This window comes from Diceros bicornis, chromosome 34 (genome assembly GCF_020826845.1).
Source record: "Diceros bicornis minor isolate mBicDic1 chromosome 34, mDicBic1.mat.cur, whole genome shotgun sequence".
Taxonomy (NCBI): domain Eukaryota; kingdom Metazoa; phylum Chordata; class Mammalia; order Perissodactyla; family Rhinocerotidae; genus Diceros; species Diceros bicornis.
Genome location: NC_080773.1, coordinates 21,724,357 through 21,736,716, shown reverse-complemented (window position 1 = coordinate 21,736,716; position 12,360 = coordinate 21,724,357). Strand labels below are relative to the sequence as shown.

At 46.0% G+C, this 12,360-nt stretch overlaps 1 protein-coding gene across 5 annotated transcripts; it reads right to left on the bottom strand.

The window, feature by feature from the left end:
- Positions 1–11,560, bottom strand: LOC131397023 (MHC class I-like protein MILL1). Of its 5 annotated transcripts, none has more exons than XM_058529639.1 (6): positions 11,337–11,560; positions 6,769–7,032; positions 6,245–6,523; positions 4,848–5,126; positions 4,593–4,729; positions 1–504 (listed from the first exon to the last, which is right to left on the bottom strand). In XM_058529639.1, exons 1-5 carry the CDS (start codon positions 11,425–11,427, stop codon positions 4,626–4,628), a joined length of 1,017 nt encoding a protein of 338 aa, XP_058385622.1. In that variant the 5' UTR covers positions 11,428–11,560; the 3' UTR covers positions 1–504; positions 4,593–4,625. The 5 variants fall into 5 exon arrangements, with proteins under 5 accessions (XP_058385622.1, XP_058385624.1, XP_058385623.1 ...); XM_058529641.1 differs by having other exon boundaries at positions 1–478; XM_058529640.1 differs by lacking the exon at positions 1–504 and adding an exon at positions 2,863–4,112.
- Between the last annotated feature and the right edge of the window lie 800 nt (positions 11,561–12,360).

Sequence of the window (12,360 nt, the reverse complement as noted above, 5' to 3'; positions counted from 1 at the left end):
GCTTGGAGAAGGGGAAAGGTTTATTTGAATTGGCCAAAATGAGAAGGCGGGGAGGATAGGTTCTCTCAAATTCACCTGAACAAGAGAAGAAAGCAGGGGCTTTTGTAGAGCTAAGGGGCTTGGCAGGAGGAGTTTCAGAGAAACAAAGGGGAATCCATGTTTCACTCCCAATAAGCCCTTGGACAATCTGAATTCTGGGCATCTGGGGGCTGGTTATCTGGTGAGCATAACTTCCTTGAAGGCATTCTCTGTCTTCTGTAAAACAAGCTCATAAATCCTTGTGACTCTTGAGTCACCCCTCAGGTTAAACAAGAAAACAGAAAATTGAGAAGATTAACTTCTTTTCATAACAAGGTGGAAAAGTAATCTTACTGAGTATTTACAGTAACCCTCAGGTACCTGGCTTCAATTGCCATTGTCTTTTTTCCTTTCCTCATTCTTGTAGGAAGGGAGGTGTCAATCATTCTGGCTACTTCCTCTGGAAAGGGGGTGAAGATGGGGAAACTGAGGAATGAAAATTTTCAAACTTAGACTGAAAACACTTGGACATTGGATTATATTTTGCATTATTAAAATTTTTGCACCTTGTTCAACAGTTTTAGTACAACATTTGAAAGCACATTTTATCATCATATATCAAATCAGAAGAATAAGAACTGTAGACAACTCAAATTTTAATAGTCCCTGAAGAATAGATCTAATCCCTTGTGGAATCCAAGAGAACAGTCCTGAAAACCAGTCTAGACAATATAAACTGGAATTATCAAGGGGTCCTCATGGTCATGCACTGAATAAGTTTTGGAATGACATATCCAACTTCTAGAAAGATTACTTGCCTTTGCCAACATCTGAGAAATTCTAATAATCCAATTGTCTTTCTAGGCTTGGGAGTCAAAGTCAATGAGGAAGCATAATAGCCGGTTACAGATAGAAAACAGAAACCTCAAAGACAATTTACAGAACTAGAATCTAATATCCACCAGTGTGTATTATCGTTTCTACTGAAACATAATTTTTCTCTTTGAAATCACCCTCTTTATTTTTTTTTACCAAAGATAGCCAAATTAAGACTAATTGGTTGGCTTGGCCCGATTATTTACATAAGTATAGCAAGAATAGCAATTGATCATATAGATTCTTTTAAATCTACTTTGCTGGAACTTTTATAAGGAATATCAGAAAAAACTTTAAAGGCCTCTCAAGGCCAGGAAAGCCAATCCAAAGACTTGTTATCAGACTCCCTCTGCAAAACCCATAGATTTGAGTGATTTCCTCTCTTCTCTTGAGATTCCCCAAAATATCCTGAAGTTCTTTGCACCTGCCAGGGAAGTGACATTCTTTACTCACCTCATAAGGTTGCTGGGAACCCTGTAAGCAAGATACCAGGCCAATATTTCCAAGGGGCTTTATTTCATAAAGTCAATCTTTCTCTCTTAGCCATCTGGTCAAATCAGAGTCTACGCATGTTTCTCTCAAATGTGACATTCCAGTCAAAGCTTGGTAATATTACCAATGTTTCCAATTGCATCCCATTACAAGGAGAACAGATTCTTATTGAGCTTATGCAAATAACTATACTGCCATGAGAATAAGAATATTCACTCACTAAGAATTTCTAAATTTGGGAAGGATCAAGTAGGGAGAAAAAGATAAATGTTTCAATTCTGCTTACAAAGATATAATTTACAAACTGGTATAAGCCATAGTTAGCTTAAGAGAAAAGAGAAAAAGATTTTCTTAAATCTGAAAAAACAAAACATTAAAAAATTGGCAATATTTCAAATGAAAGTCATAAAAATTATAGTCATCATCATCAGTTCAGTTGTCCCATAACTATCTTTTGTTAGCAGTTTCATGAAGTCATCAATTTCCCCATTAGAGTTCTGTAATTTCTCACTCAGTTCAGTTTTATGATCTGAAAGTTCATCAGAAACTTGTATTCTAGAGTAAGTGTCAGAGTCCTTTCCACGAATCTCTCTGAAAATGAGGACATGCCTATTTCAATCAAACCAACAAACTTAAACAAGCTTTAATTTGCCAAAGCTCACTTACTTTAAACAGTTAAAAAGAGCTCTTAATGTTCACTATAATCAGCAGGTAGAAAAACATCTCACACTGTATGGGCTCGGGCAACCATATTGACTTCCTTTAGTACGTTTAATTAACATTGCCTGAAGGGCAGATTTATATGCTGTTTTACAATATCAATACTGGGGGGATGTTTCCCCCAGTGAGACACAATGTCTATCCCCACAATACAATTTATAACACAATCATGCCAAAGAGCTGTAATCACTTAATTCCATCAACTTATACCTCCAGTCATAGCTTTCATTAGGACTTCACCCACAAGTCTTATAATATTAGGTAGGGGAGGCATTCTCACCCAGACATAATGTCAATTTTCAGAACACACTCAAGCAAAGTTGATGTAATCTCTTTATATAAAATTATCTCAAACATTCCAACCTTTATAATCTTATCAATACTTATACGTTTACATTTTTTCAATTTAATTGCAGACTGAGTCAGTCTTAAGGCTAGTCATTTTTTTTTTTTGTATTTCCTTTTGAATTTGGTCTTTTCATAGGTACCAATAAAACAAGTATGATGAGAGCTCTCTAAAAATTTATCCAATTTAGAGGTTTTTCCAATTTAAGGATCCATGATCTGGCAGTTTTCTCCAGAGTCTTAAGAACATTGTGGCCATGGGATGTTATAACAGAATATGACCTTTTTCTTTTCATGGGCTTGTAGCTAAAAGTCGCCAAATTTTGGAGAAAGTTACCCAGAGGGCTAGAGGTAGGGGTCACTTTAGTGTTCCTTATAGGTGACTTGCACACAAGACCAAAGCACCCATGCAAAGATAAAATCCAAGACCTGACAAATGCAAAATCAAAAGTAGACCCAAGTCCAATGCATTTCTCCACTCCAAGGAAGCATTTCGCTGAGGCTGGCTGAAACCAGCAGGAAGAACGGAGCAGCAGGGGAAGGCCCCTGGGCAAAGAAGCCCGGGCAGCTGCTGGGGGCCACTGATCACTTGAACCCTCACCAGGAGGCCAGCCAGCCACAGGCATGAGATTCCTGGTGGCTCACAAAAATTAATACCGAACCTCTTAATCTCAAGTTTGTGTGCCTGATGTGCAGTAAGCCAATCACTGAGAAATCAGTGCTTGGAGGTGGGGAAAGGTTTATTTGAATTGGCCAAAACAAGAAGGTGGGAGAATAAGTTCTCTGAAATCTACCTTAACAAAAGAAGAAAGCAGGGGGTTTTATAGAGCTAAGGGGCTTGGGAGGTGGAGTTTCAGAGAAACAAAGGGGTCACTCCTGATGAACCCCTGGGAAATCTGACTTTTGGACATCAACGGCAGCTGGCCGCTGGTTATCTGGTGATGGTAACTTCCTTGAAGGCATTCTCCTTCTTCTGTAAAACAAGCTCATCAATCCTTGTGACCCTTGAGTCACCCCTCAGGTTAAACAAGAAAACAGCAAATTGACAAGATTAACTTCTTCTCATAACAAGGTGGAAAGGTAATCATATTAAATACATACAGTAACCCTCAGGTACCCTCTCCATCTTTTTTTGGTTTGTTTGTTTCCTGACAGTTTATTTGGTGAAGGAATAAGGTAGTTTGTCCTGTAATTTTCCGCAAAGACTGTGCCTTTACCAAGGACCTGTCCACCATGTGGTTGAACTTGATTCTCTGTTTCCAGTCAATTGCCTCCTGTTTCCAGTAAATCGAAGATGGAGTGACATCAAGGGTCTTTCCACCAGGAAGTGCACAATATCAAGCTGTCTTTCCAGTGGCCAGGTTGGCAGCCGTGGATGGTTACGGCTGAGATCCATTCATTCATTAGGCTCACAAAGTGGTAATAATGTCACTCTGCCTTTGCTTTTCTATCTTTATTATATGGACTACTTCTATACAAAAAAAAAACCTCTCTTTCTCAACTAAGTGAATATCTTGAGGTCCAGTTCTTATGTGAATTGGAAAGGCAGGATAAATGGTTGGGTCTTTATCTTTTTTGTTTTTTAGCCAGTTTTCGTAATACACACCTCGTCTCCCTCATCCGGTAAGCAGGAAGATGGCTTGTCTATTCTTTTCCTGTTCCTGGGTAAGAAATGTTAAAAAACAAAATCCAACTGAGTAAATTTTAAAGATCTTACTGGCTTCATTCAAAGATTCATCAACCGGGCAGTATCCTGTCTAGCATATAGAAAGGATCTCCGAAGAGCTGTCCAAGGCAAGAGATTTTTAGGCATAAGGGAGCAGGAACAGGGAAGTTATGTTAGGCAAAAAGGCAGCTTGGTTATTGCAAGCTCATCTTCCTTTAGGTGATGGCTGGGGTCTATCAGGCAGATGACCTGACTAGTGATGAGCAGATTCCTGGTTGAGGGGTTTAAGATTCCATGTCTGGGAGGGCTGAAACTGTCACTGAGTGAAATCTTGCTTTGGTGATGACGTGGGACTTAGCATAAGGGACTCCGTTTAGGGCCTGTTGCCTTGTTTTTAGCAGGAAGAGAGCTGTCTCCACTCACCACCCAGAAAAGAATCAGATCCGTCCTCCTCTCTGTCCCATGTGCTTCTCACCTGGGCTCTCACATCCTCTGTGTGCTTCCTCATCTAGGCTTCGACCACCACCAAATACAGCACAGCAGCGACAGTGGACACAGCGAGAGGAGCCGCAGCAGGAGCAGCCGCACAGGAAGCGCTCTGACCTTGAGGCCCTGGAGGTCACCATGAAATGGGCTTCGATTATACCCAGTGGGCCCTTCTTCACACGAGGATCCTATACCAACTCTGCCTCCAGCTCCCTGGACCCCAAGGGCTAGCCCAGCTCCTCACCAGAGACTGCAGGGATCGTGGTGTTCAGCCCGCAGTGTCCCACGTGGCAGGTGAACACCTGCTCCTCTCCAGGGAGGATCCAAGTGTCCACCCAGGTCTGGTAGGTCCCGTCACCACTGGGCAGGCTGACCCCAGGCCCAAAGGTGCCTTGGTGCATGGGCTCCCCATCCCGAAGCCAGGTCAGGATGGCACCCCGAGGATAGAAGCTAAAAGCCCAGCACCTCAGGATGACCTTGCCCAGCAGGTTCTTACTGCGGGTCACAGTCACTGACGGGGGATCTGGAGGGAGACAAAGCAGAATTCAGTGAGGCCAAGACGCTCCCTCCTTACACTGCAGGGAACCAAGAGCAGGAACCAGGCAGCCCTTAGAAATGACCCGTGCGCATTCACTCCCAGCCACCCCTCAAGGGGGGCTACGTCCCCAGTGGAGAGAGGACTGTGGGAGGCTCCCACGCTGCTCCAACAGCCCAAGGACCCTCCGAGGGGGTCCGGCCCTTGCCCACCTGGAGAGCCTGAGAGAAGACGAACTCCCTGCTCTCAGGGGACATTGGATCCACTGAGGATGCTCTGCAGACGGTTTTGAAGAATTTGTAGGTACTGATGGGACAAAGGGGCTGCTCTGGTCTATAGGGAATGAGAATCCTGCCTTGGTAATGTACCTCCTTCCTTCCCAACAGAATCGGTTCCACATGCTGCGGGGGGATGGAGGGACTGTCCACAAGGACGGCCAGCTGTCACAGCCCGATTTTTTCGTACTGGGCCTCACCTTCCTCTGGAGACCTCTGGTTGATTATAGGTATTTTCATCCACCACCACCCCCGCCCACACACACACAGTATCTACTCTTTCGTTTTATTTTATGTCACAAGACTTAGATGAGGAGGAAACTTTAAAGTGGACTTTTCTAAAAGTGAAAGCAGAATAGAAGTGGACTGACCCTGGTAATAGGATTCTGTGTGGTTTGCCTTTGAACATGGGACCCTTGCTCCAGAGCCGGAATATTTTGTTCTATCTTGGTTTCCAACCAGGTTGGCTTCATTCTGGGGCCTCCGCCAAGGAGTTCAAACCTAGATGTCTCTTCCTGTCAAGTCAACATCCCACCAATGAGGGTCTTGGAGAGAAAAGGTTTCCCTCTCCTGCCTTCCTGGGGCTTGAGGTCTGAGATCTGGGCCCACATTTGAGGGCACTTCACTTCTCCAGCTGATTGACCAGCAAAGGGCCCAGAGGAGACCCCTCACCCACACATATGGGTGTGCTTCTCAGACAATTCAGTCAGAACTCAGCAACTAGCCTAAGGCCAGTGCAGGACAGCCACTCAGAGAACAAAAGGAAAGTTCTCTTCCTTGTAGGAACCAGGGATAAACTCAGTGGGTGGACCCTCCCGCCCAGGTCAGTACCTGTATTCTCCTGGAGGCCCCTCCAGGAGGCCAAATATCTCCAGAGTTGGGCAGGACAAGTCACATGGAGGAAAGTCTCAACCAGATCAGCCCTGGGGTCTTGGGTCTCCCAGAGCTTCTTGATGCGCTGGGCTGAGGGCGTGGCCAACGTCCAAGTGAGGGTCTGTGAGTAGAAGGTGAGGAAGTCCTGATCTTGCCCGTTGTAGCCCAAGCGCCAGGAGCCTCTAGTGCTGTCTCCCTGCAGCTCACAGCCCAGTGTGGCCTGGAGGGAGTGAAGGCCTGGCCCACCCCAGGCAGCAACCTGTCACCTCACTGTGCCTGAACCTCTCCACCCAACAGGACTCCAGCCCAGAGGGGTATGTTGTCTCCTCCACCCAAATGTGAGGAACCTGGTGCAGTCTCAGGGAGGCCTCATGTCTCTGTGCAATTCCAGCCTTGCTGTGCCCTCCCCTCCCCCAGCTGCAGGATAAACAGGGCAGGGACCAGACTCAGAGCCACGTGCCCCTGGCCCTGCCCCCACTCACCTGAGCCCTGGCCCTGCTGGCCCATGATCTCTGTCAGCATCTGTCTGAGCTGCCGCTCCTTCTCCTTCAGGTCCTTGGTTTCTCTCTCCCAGGTCTCAGCTCCCAGGTCCATCTTGATCCCTAGACCCTGGGGCTCTGCCCTCTGGCTCTCGCCATCATAGCGCAGGAAGACCTCATCGTCAAAGTATCCCAGGGCCAGGAACTGGGGCTTCCCAGGCCTGTGCAGGGACAGGGCCATGAGGTCGTAGCGGAGAGTGTGGGTTCCTGAGGGAGGAGGACATGTAGGTGATTCGCCGGCCAATTCAAGGTTTCTAACAGCTGCCTCTGTCTTGAGTCATTTAAATCAGGCTATTCTGTCCTGACGCATCCCAGAGGTGAATGTGAGGAACCAAGCAGTGTTTTGTGATGGACAGGATGAGAGGAAGAGAGGGTCAGGCAAAAAGATTAGGATGGAAAGAGATTAGAGAGGCGTTAAGAGGGGGAAGAGAAAGCAGGAGTATATTTGGGCAGAGAGACGGAAGCAGACACGACTGAGCGATCACAGCTGCACAGAGCAGGAGACTGTGACCTCGTGCTGACCCAGGTCGATCCTGATTGAATGGAGGCGATAAGGCCCTTGTATCGTCTCTTGAACCGAAGAAAAGAATAAACCTATGTATAGCGATCATAGCTGCACAAGCAGAAAACCGGGAAACTCCAAAAGGCAGAACAGAAATCTCCCAGTCTTTCAAGGACCAAGAGCAGAACTGCCAGGCTCTCAGCTGAAACCTCTGAAGGTCACATGCCGATTACAGAATCCTACTAGAACTGTGACCTTGCGCTGACCCAGGTCGATCCTGATTGAATTGAGGCGATAAGGCCCTTGTATGGTCTGTTGAACCGAGGAAAAGAATAAACCTTTCTGGGTGGAAAATAACATCAACTGAAGCCAAACTGGTGTATAGTAGGTAACGTGCAAGATTCAACGTGAATTTGTCGACACCAAAGGGGCAGGAAGGCAAGACTGGCAATCAAGAAATATAGAAGATCCCAGAGAATTGGAGCCAACCTGCAAATGATCCCAACGTTGGTATTAGCAGAAAAAATGTTAATATTAATATGTTTAAGAAAATGGGCAACATATTTGAAAGGAAAGAGGATTTCACCAGAGAACTGCAATATATAAAGATAAAATGGGAATTCTAGAAATGAAATACATAATATCTGAAGTTTTGAACTCACTGGATGGGATCTGCAGCAGATTAGACAGAGAAAAACAGGATTAGTGAGCTGGAGAACAGGAAAATGGAATATACATAAAGAGAAGCTTAGAGAAATATGAAAGGAGAAAAAGGGAAAGCTAAGCATAAGCGACATGTGCAACCCTCTCATCTGTATCACTTGGAGTTTCAGGAGAGAAGAGAGAAAATGCAACACTGGCATTATTCAAAGAGATAATAGCCAAGAATTGTGCAGAACATGCAAAACATCAACACCAGGTTCAGGAGGCTCTAAGTTTTAGGCAGGATAAAGAGAAACAAAGCCCCCTGAGAACATCATGGCCAAAATACTGAACAGCTGAGACAGAGAGAAACATTGGAAATAAAAACACCCAACGAAAATAAGACATATTAATTTTAGGGAGCGTTTTATAAGAACGTGAGAGCTGACTTCCCAACAGAAATGACGGAAAGCAGAACACAGTGAAATGACATCTTCCAAGTGCTGAAATAAAATCACCACTACCTTACAAATCTATAGCCAGGAAAAGTACTATACTGGAAGGAAGTCAAAATAAAGATGGTTTAAGAAAAAAAAATGTGCATAGTCGCTGCTATCAGGTCTGCACTAAAGGAAAAGCCAATGGGAGCTCTTCAGGCAGAGATGTTATCCCAGAATGAAAGAAGCAAATGCAGGCAGAAACCCCAAAGAACAACTGTGTGAGTATTTCCGATGAGTATTGAAGGAGTAGAACCATCATTTTCATGTTCTGTGGAATTTAAAGTGTATGTACAACTAAAGTTTATGACAACAGGGCTGGCATGGTGGTGCAACCGGTTAAGTGCGAGCTCTCCGCTGCGTCGGCCCGGGGTTCGCCAGGTCCGATCCCGGGCGTGCATTGACGCACTGCTTGGCAAGGCATGCTGTGGCGGTGTCCTGTATAAAGTAGAGGAAGATCGGCACGGATGTTAGCCCAGGGCCAGTCTTCCTCAGCAAAAAGTGGAGGATTGGCGGATGTTAGCTCAGGGCTGATCTTCCTCTCAAAATAAATAAATAAAATAAAGTTTATGACAACAATAATGTGAGAGTTTGGGGTGGTGGGAAACGGAGTTTAAAGGTCTAGTAATATCTAGGAATTCTTAAAAGTCATAATTAGTACTTGACTACAATAATAATACATACTGCATTCTCTAAAACTACCACTGTGAGAAGATTAAGAGATGTACAATTAACAAATTAATAGAAGAAAAAAATGGAGTATTGAAAAAGCTAGATATCCAAAAGAAGGAAAGAAAAGGAGAAAAAAAGGAACAAATAGATTAGCTGAACAGAAGATATAGAGCGAGATGGTGGATATAAACCCAAACATAACAGTAATTACATTAATGTGAGTGTACCAAAAACTCCATGTAAAAGAATCAAGTCATCAGACACAATTAAAAGAAAAAAATCACAAAATCAAATTATGTTGCTTATAAGAGTCACACAAAGACATCAGAAGACTGTAATGGAAAGGATGGAAAAATGATATAAACGTAAGCTCTAACTAGAAGAAGGTGGCATCTCTCTGCTAACATCAGATCAGGTTTTAAGACAAAAAGCATTTTGGGAGTAAAGAGAGGCCCATGCAATGGGAGATTTCACCGTCATAAATCTGTATGTTTCCAATTACATAGCTTTAGAATACATAAAGCAAAATTAGCGAAACTAAAAGGAGAGACAGATCCAAAACACTACGAGAGATGTTAACACATCGCCCACAATAACCAGAGTACAAGCAGACATAAAATTCGTAAGGTACACAGTCTGAAGCACAGAATTAACTTGACACAGTTGACCCACAGGCAACAGACGGCATTTCTACGTGCACGAGGATCATTTGCCAAAATCAGCCACACCCTGAGACATGAAGAGTGATTCAACAAGTGTCAGAGGATTGAAATCATTCGGAATATGTTATCTGACCACTGTAGTAATAAGCTAGAAATCAATTTTAAAAACAGATATCTGGAAAACATCCAATTTTTTGGAAATTAAACAGCACACTTGATATAGTCCATGGGTCAAAGAAGAAATCATAAGGGAAATTATAAAATATTTTGAACTGAATGAGAATGAAAACAATACATATCACACCTTCGGAATGCAGCTAAAGTAGTGACTGGAGAGCAAGTAACAGCCTTAAATGCAGATAGTAGAGAAAAAGAGACTAAATAGTAAACTTCTCAACTTCGAGCTCAAGACATTAGAGAAAGAACATAAAATACACAACAAAAGTCAAAAGACATAATAAAGATAGGAGGAGAAATCAGTGAAATAGAAAATTACATACAATAAAAATGGACAAATTTCTCAAAAAAAATTCATCTTACCGCAGCTGATATAAGAAGAAAAATTTAATAATCCCTTAAATATTAAGAAATTAAGGCCATGATTAAATATTTCCCAGCAAAAAACCTCCAGGCCCAGATGGCTTCATTGGTTAATTCTAACAAACGCTTAAGATTAAAACAATATTTACAAACTGTAGCAGAAATGGAACACGAGAGAGCACCCCAGATATGTTTCATAAGGCCAGCACAAATCTGGCGCCCCCCAAGCCCCTCACCTGCCTCCCTGCCGGTCCACCTCCCCAGACCTTTACCACCCCCATACTGCAGCCCCTCAGCCTCCCGCCCCCTACCGTGGACCCCAGATACTCATCATCCCCTACCATGGATCCCAAATACCAGCTTCCCTGCTGATCACCTTCCTGCTTCAAGAGGACCACACACACACACACACACACACACGCTCACGATCCCCCTCAGTAGCCGCCCACATGCTCCTTGCTACTTCCCTCACTCACTGCTAGTTTCATCCCAGCCCCTCCCCACACTTCCCGCCCCCACACTGCCTCCTCCAGACCCTCACCTGCCTCCCTGCCTTCCCCAGAGACCCTCACCGTCCCCCACCACGGGCCCCAGGTACTCACCTGGCTCCCTGCGGACACCCCATCCAGACATCGCCCCCCACGGAGTGCCCCGGACACTCACCGCCCCCCTCTCCGCGTGTCTCCGGGGAACCCTCACTGTCCTCCCTGCCCGCGCCTCCCAGCCCCCCAGACCCTCACCAGCCTCCTGCGGACCCTCCGTCCCAGGACACACGGCGCCGAAACCACCACCCTGAGGACCAGCCAGACCCTCCCCACATCTCCTGTCCCCGCCGCCGCGCCCCTCAAACACTCCTGCCCCCTTCGGTAGAGCCCCCTGCAAGCGCGCCCTCCGCAAGTCCTAACGTCCCCTCTCCTCCCGCCAGCCCCACACAAAGCCCGGTCCCCCATCCGCACCCAGACTCCCCCCATCCCCCACCGCCGCCCAGGCGCTCACCAGGGGGGAACCCCCGCGACTCCTCCAGCAGCAGCAACAGGAGCAGCAGGTGGCTCAGGGGTCTGGGGACCCCTGGGGACCCTATCCCCATTCCCGTCCAGAGGTCCTGATACCAAACCAAGTGGGCTCGCCTCCTGGTGAGTTAAATAAAACTCTACACCAGTGGAAGTTGTCTACAAAGTAAAGCGTATTTGCAGCAAATAGGAGGCCAAGAGGAATCAGCCTAAGAAAGCAGGAACTTTTATCGGTTGGGGAATGAATATTAAAAAGAGATTGGCGGGTATTCACTTGCGCAGGTTCGGTTGGAAAACGTGCTTCTGCAGACACTGCAGGTCACCCTAACGACGCTTAATCTCCTCCTGAAGGGATCTTCATATGAAAATTAAGGCAAGGTCATGGGCGGAGCTCTTGTAGGGAGGTTTGGTTAGCTTCAGGGTGGCTGCTGGTTGTGTCTAATTAATATTAAAACAGTTGAATTCTTCCAGACCCACCCCTGAGTCCCTCGGGGCACAGGTCAGTCACAGTCTGCATGAGCGATTTGAAAGCCTGTGGTTTCCTGCATCCCCTTGCATGTAGCGGAAGGCCCAGCCACCTTACTCTGTGTGTTAAGGGTGAGCTCCAGAGCCTCCCAAGGACCCAAACTCGCCATCAGCTTGGCCCAGGACCCCGTCTGTGCTTCAAGAGTCCTAGATTCCCTCTGACTGAGGAGGTGGAGGGGCTGAAGTCTGTCTGGTCCTGGGTGTTCAGGGTCGCTGTCCTCCCCACAGGCCCGTGTGAGTCCAGCCCTGGTCTGCCCAGCTGTCTGCCCCTGCTGAGGAGAGACCCCATCCCACAACGGGGTGGGGTCTGCTGTGTGTGGAGCTCAGAAGCCCCTTCCCCACAAGCTGAGTTGTGGAACTGGAGTCTCCCTACCCTTCACCCCTCCCCTCAGACTAAGGCCCTCCTCCTCTCCTTTCTTCCCTAGGTAAAGGAAGTGGGAGGGTCTCAGCCCCCTAAGGAGGTCGCCAGTCAGGGCTGAGGCTTT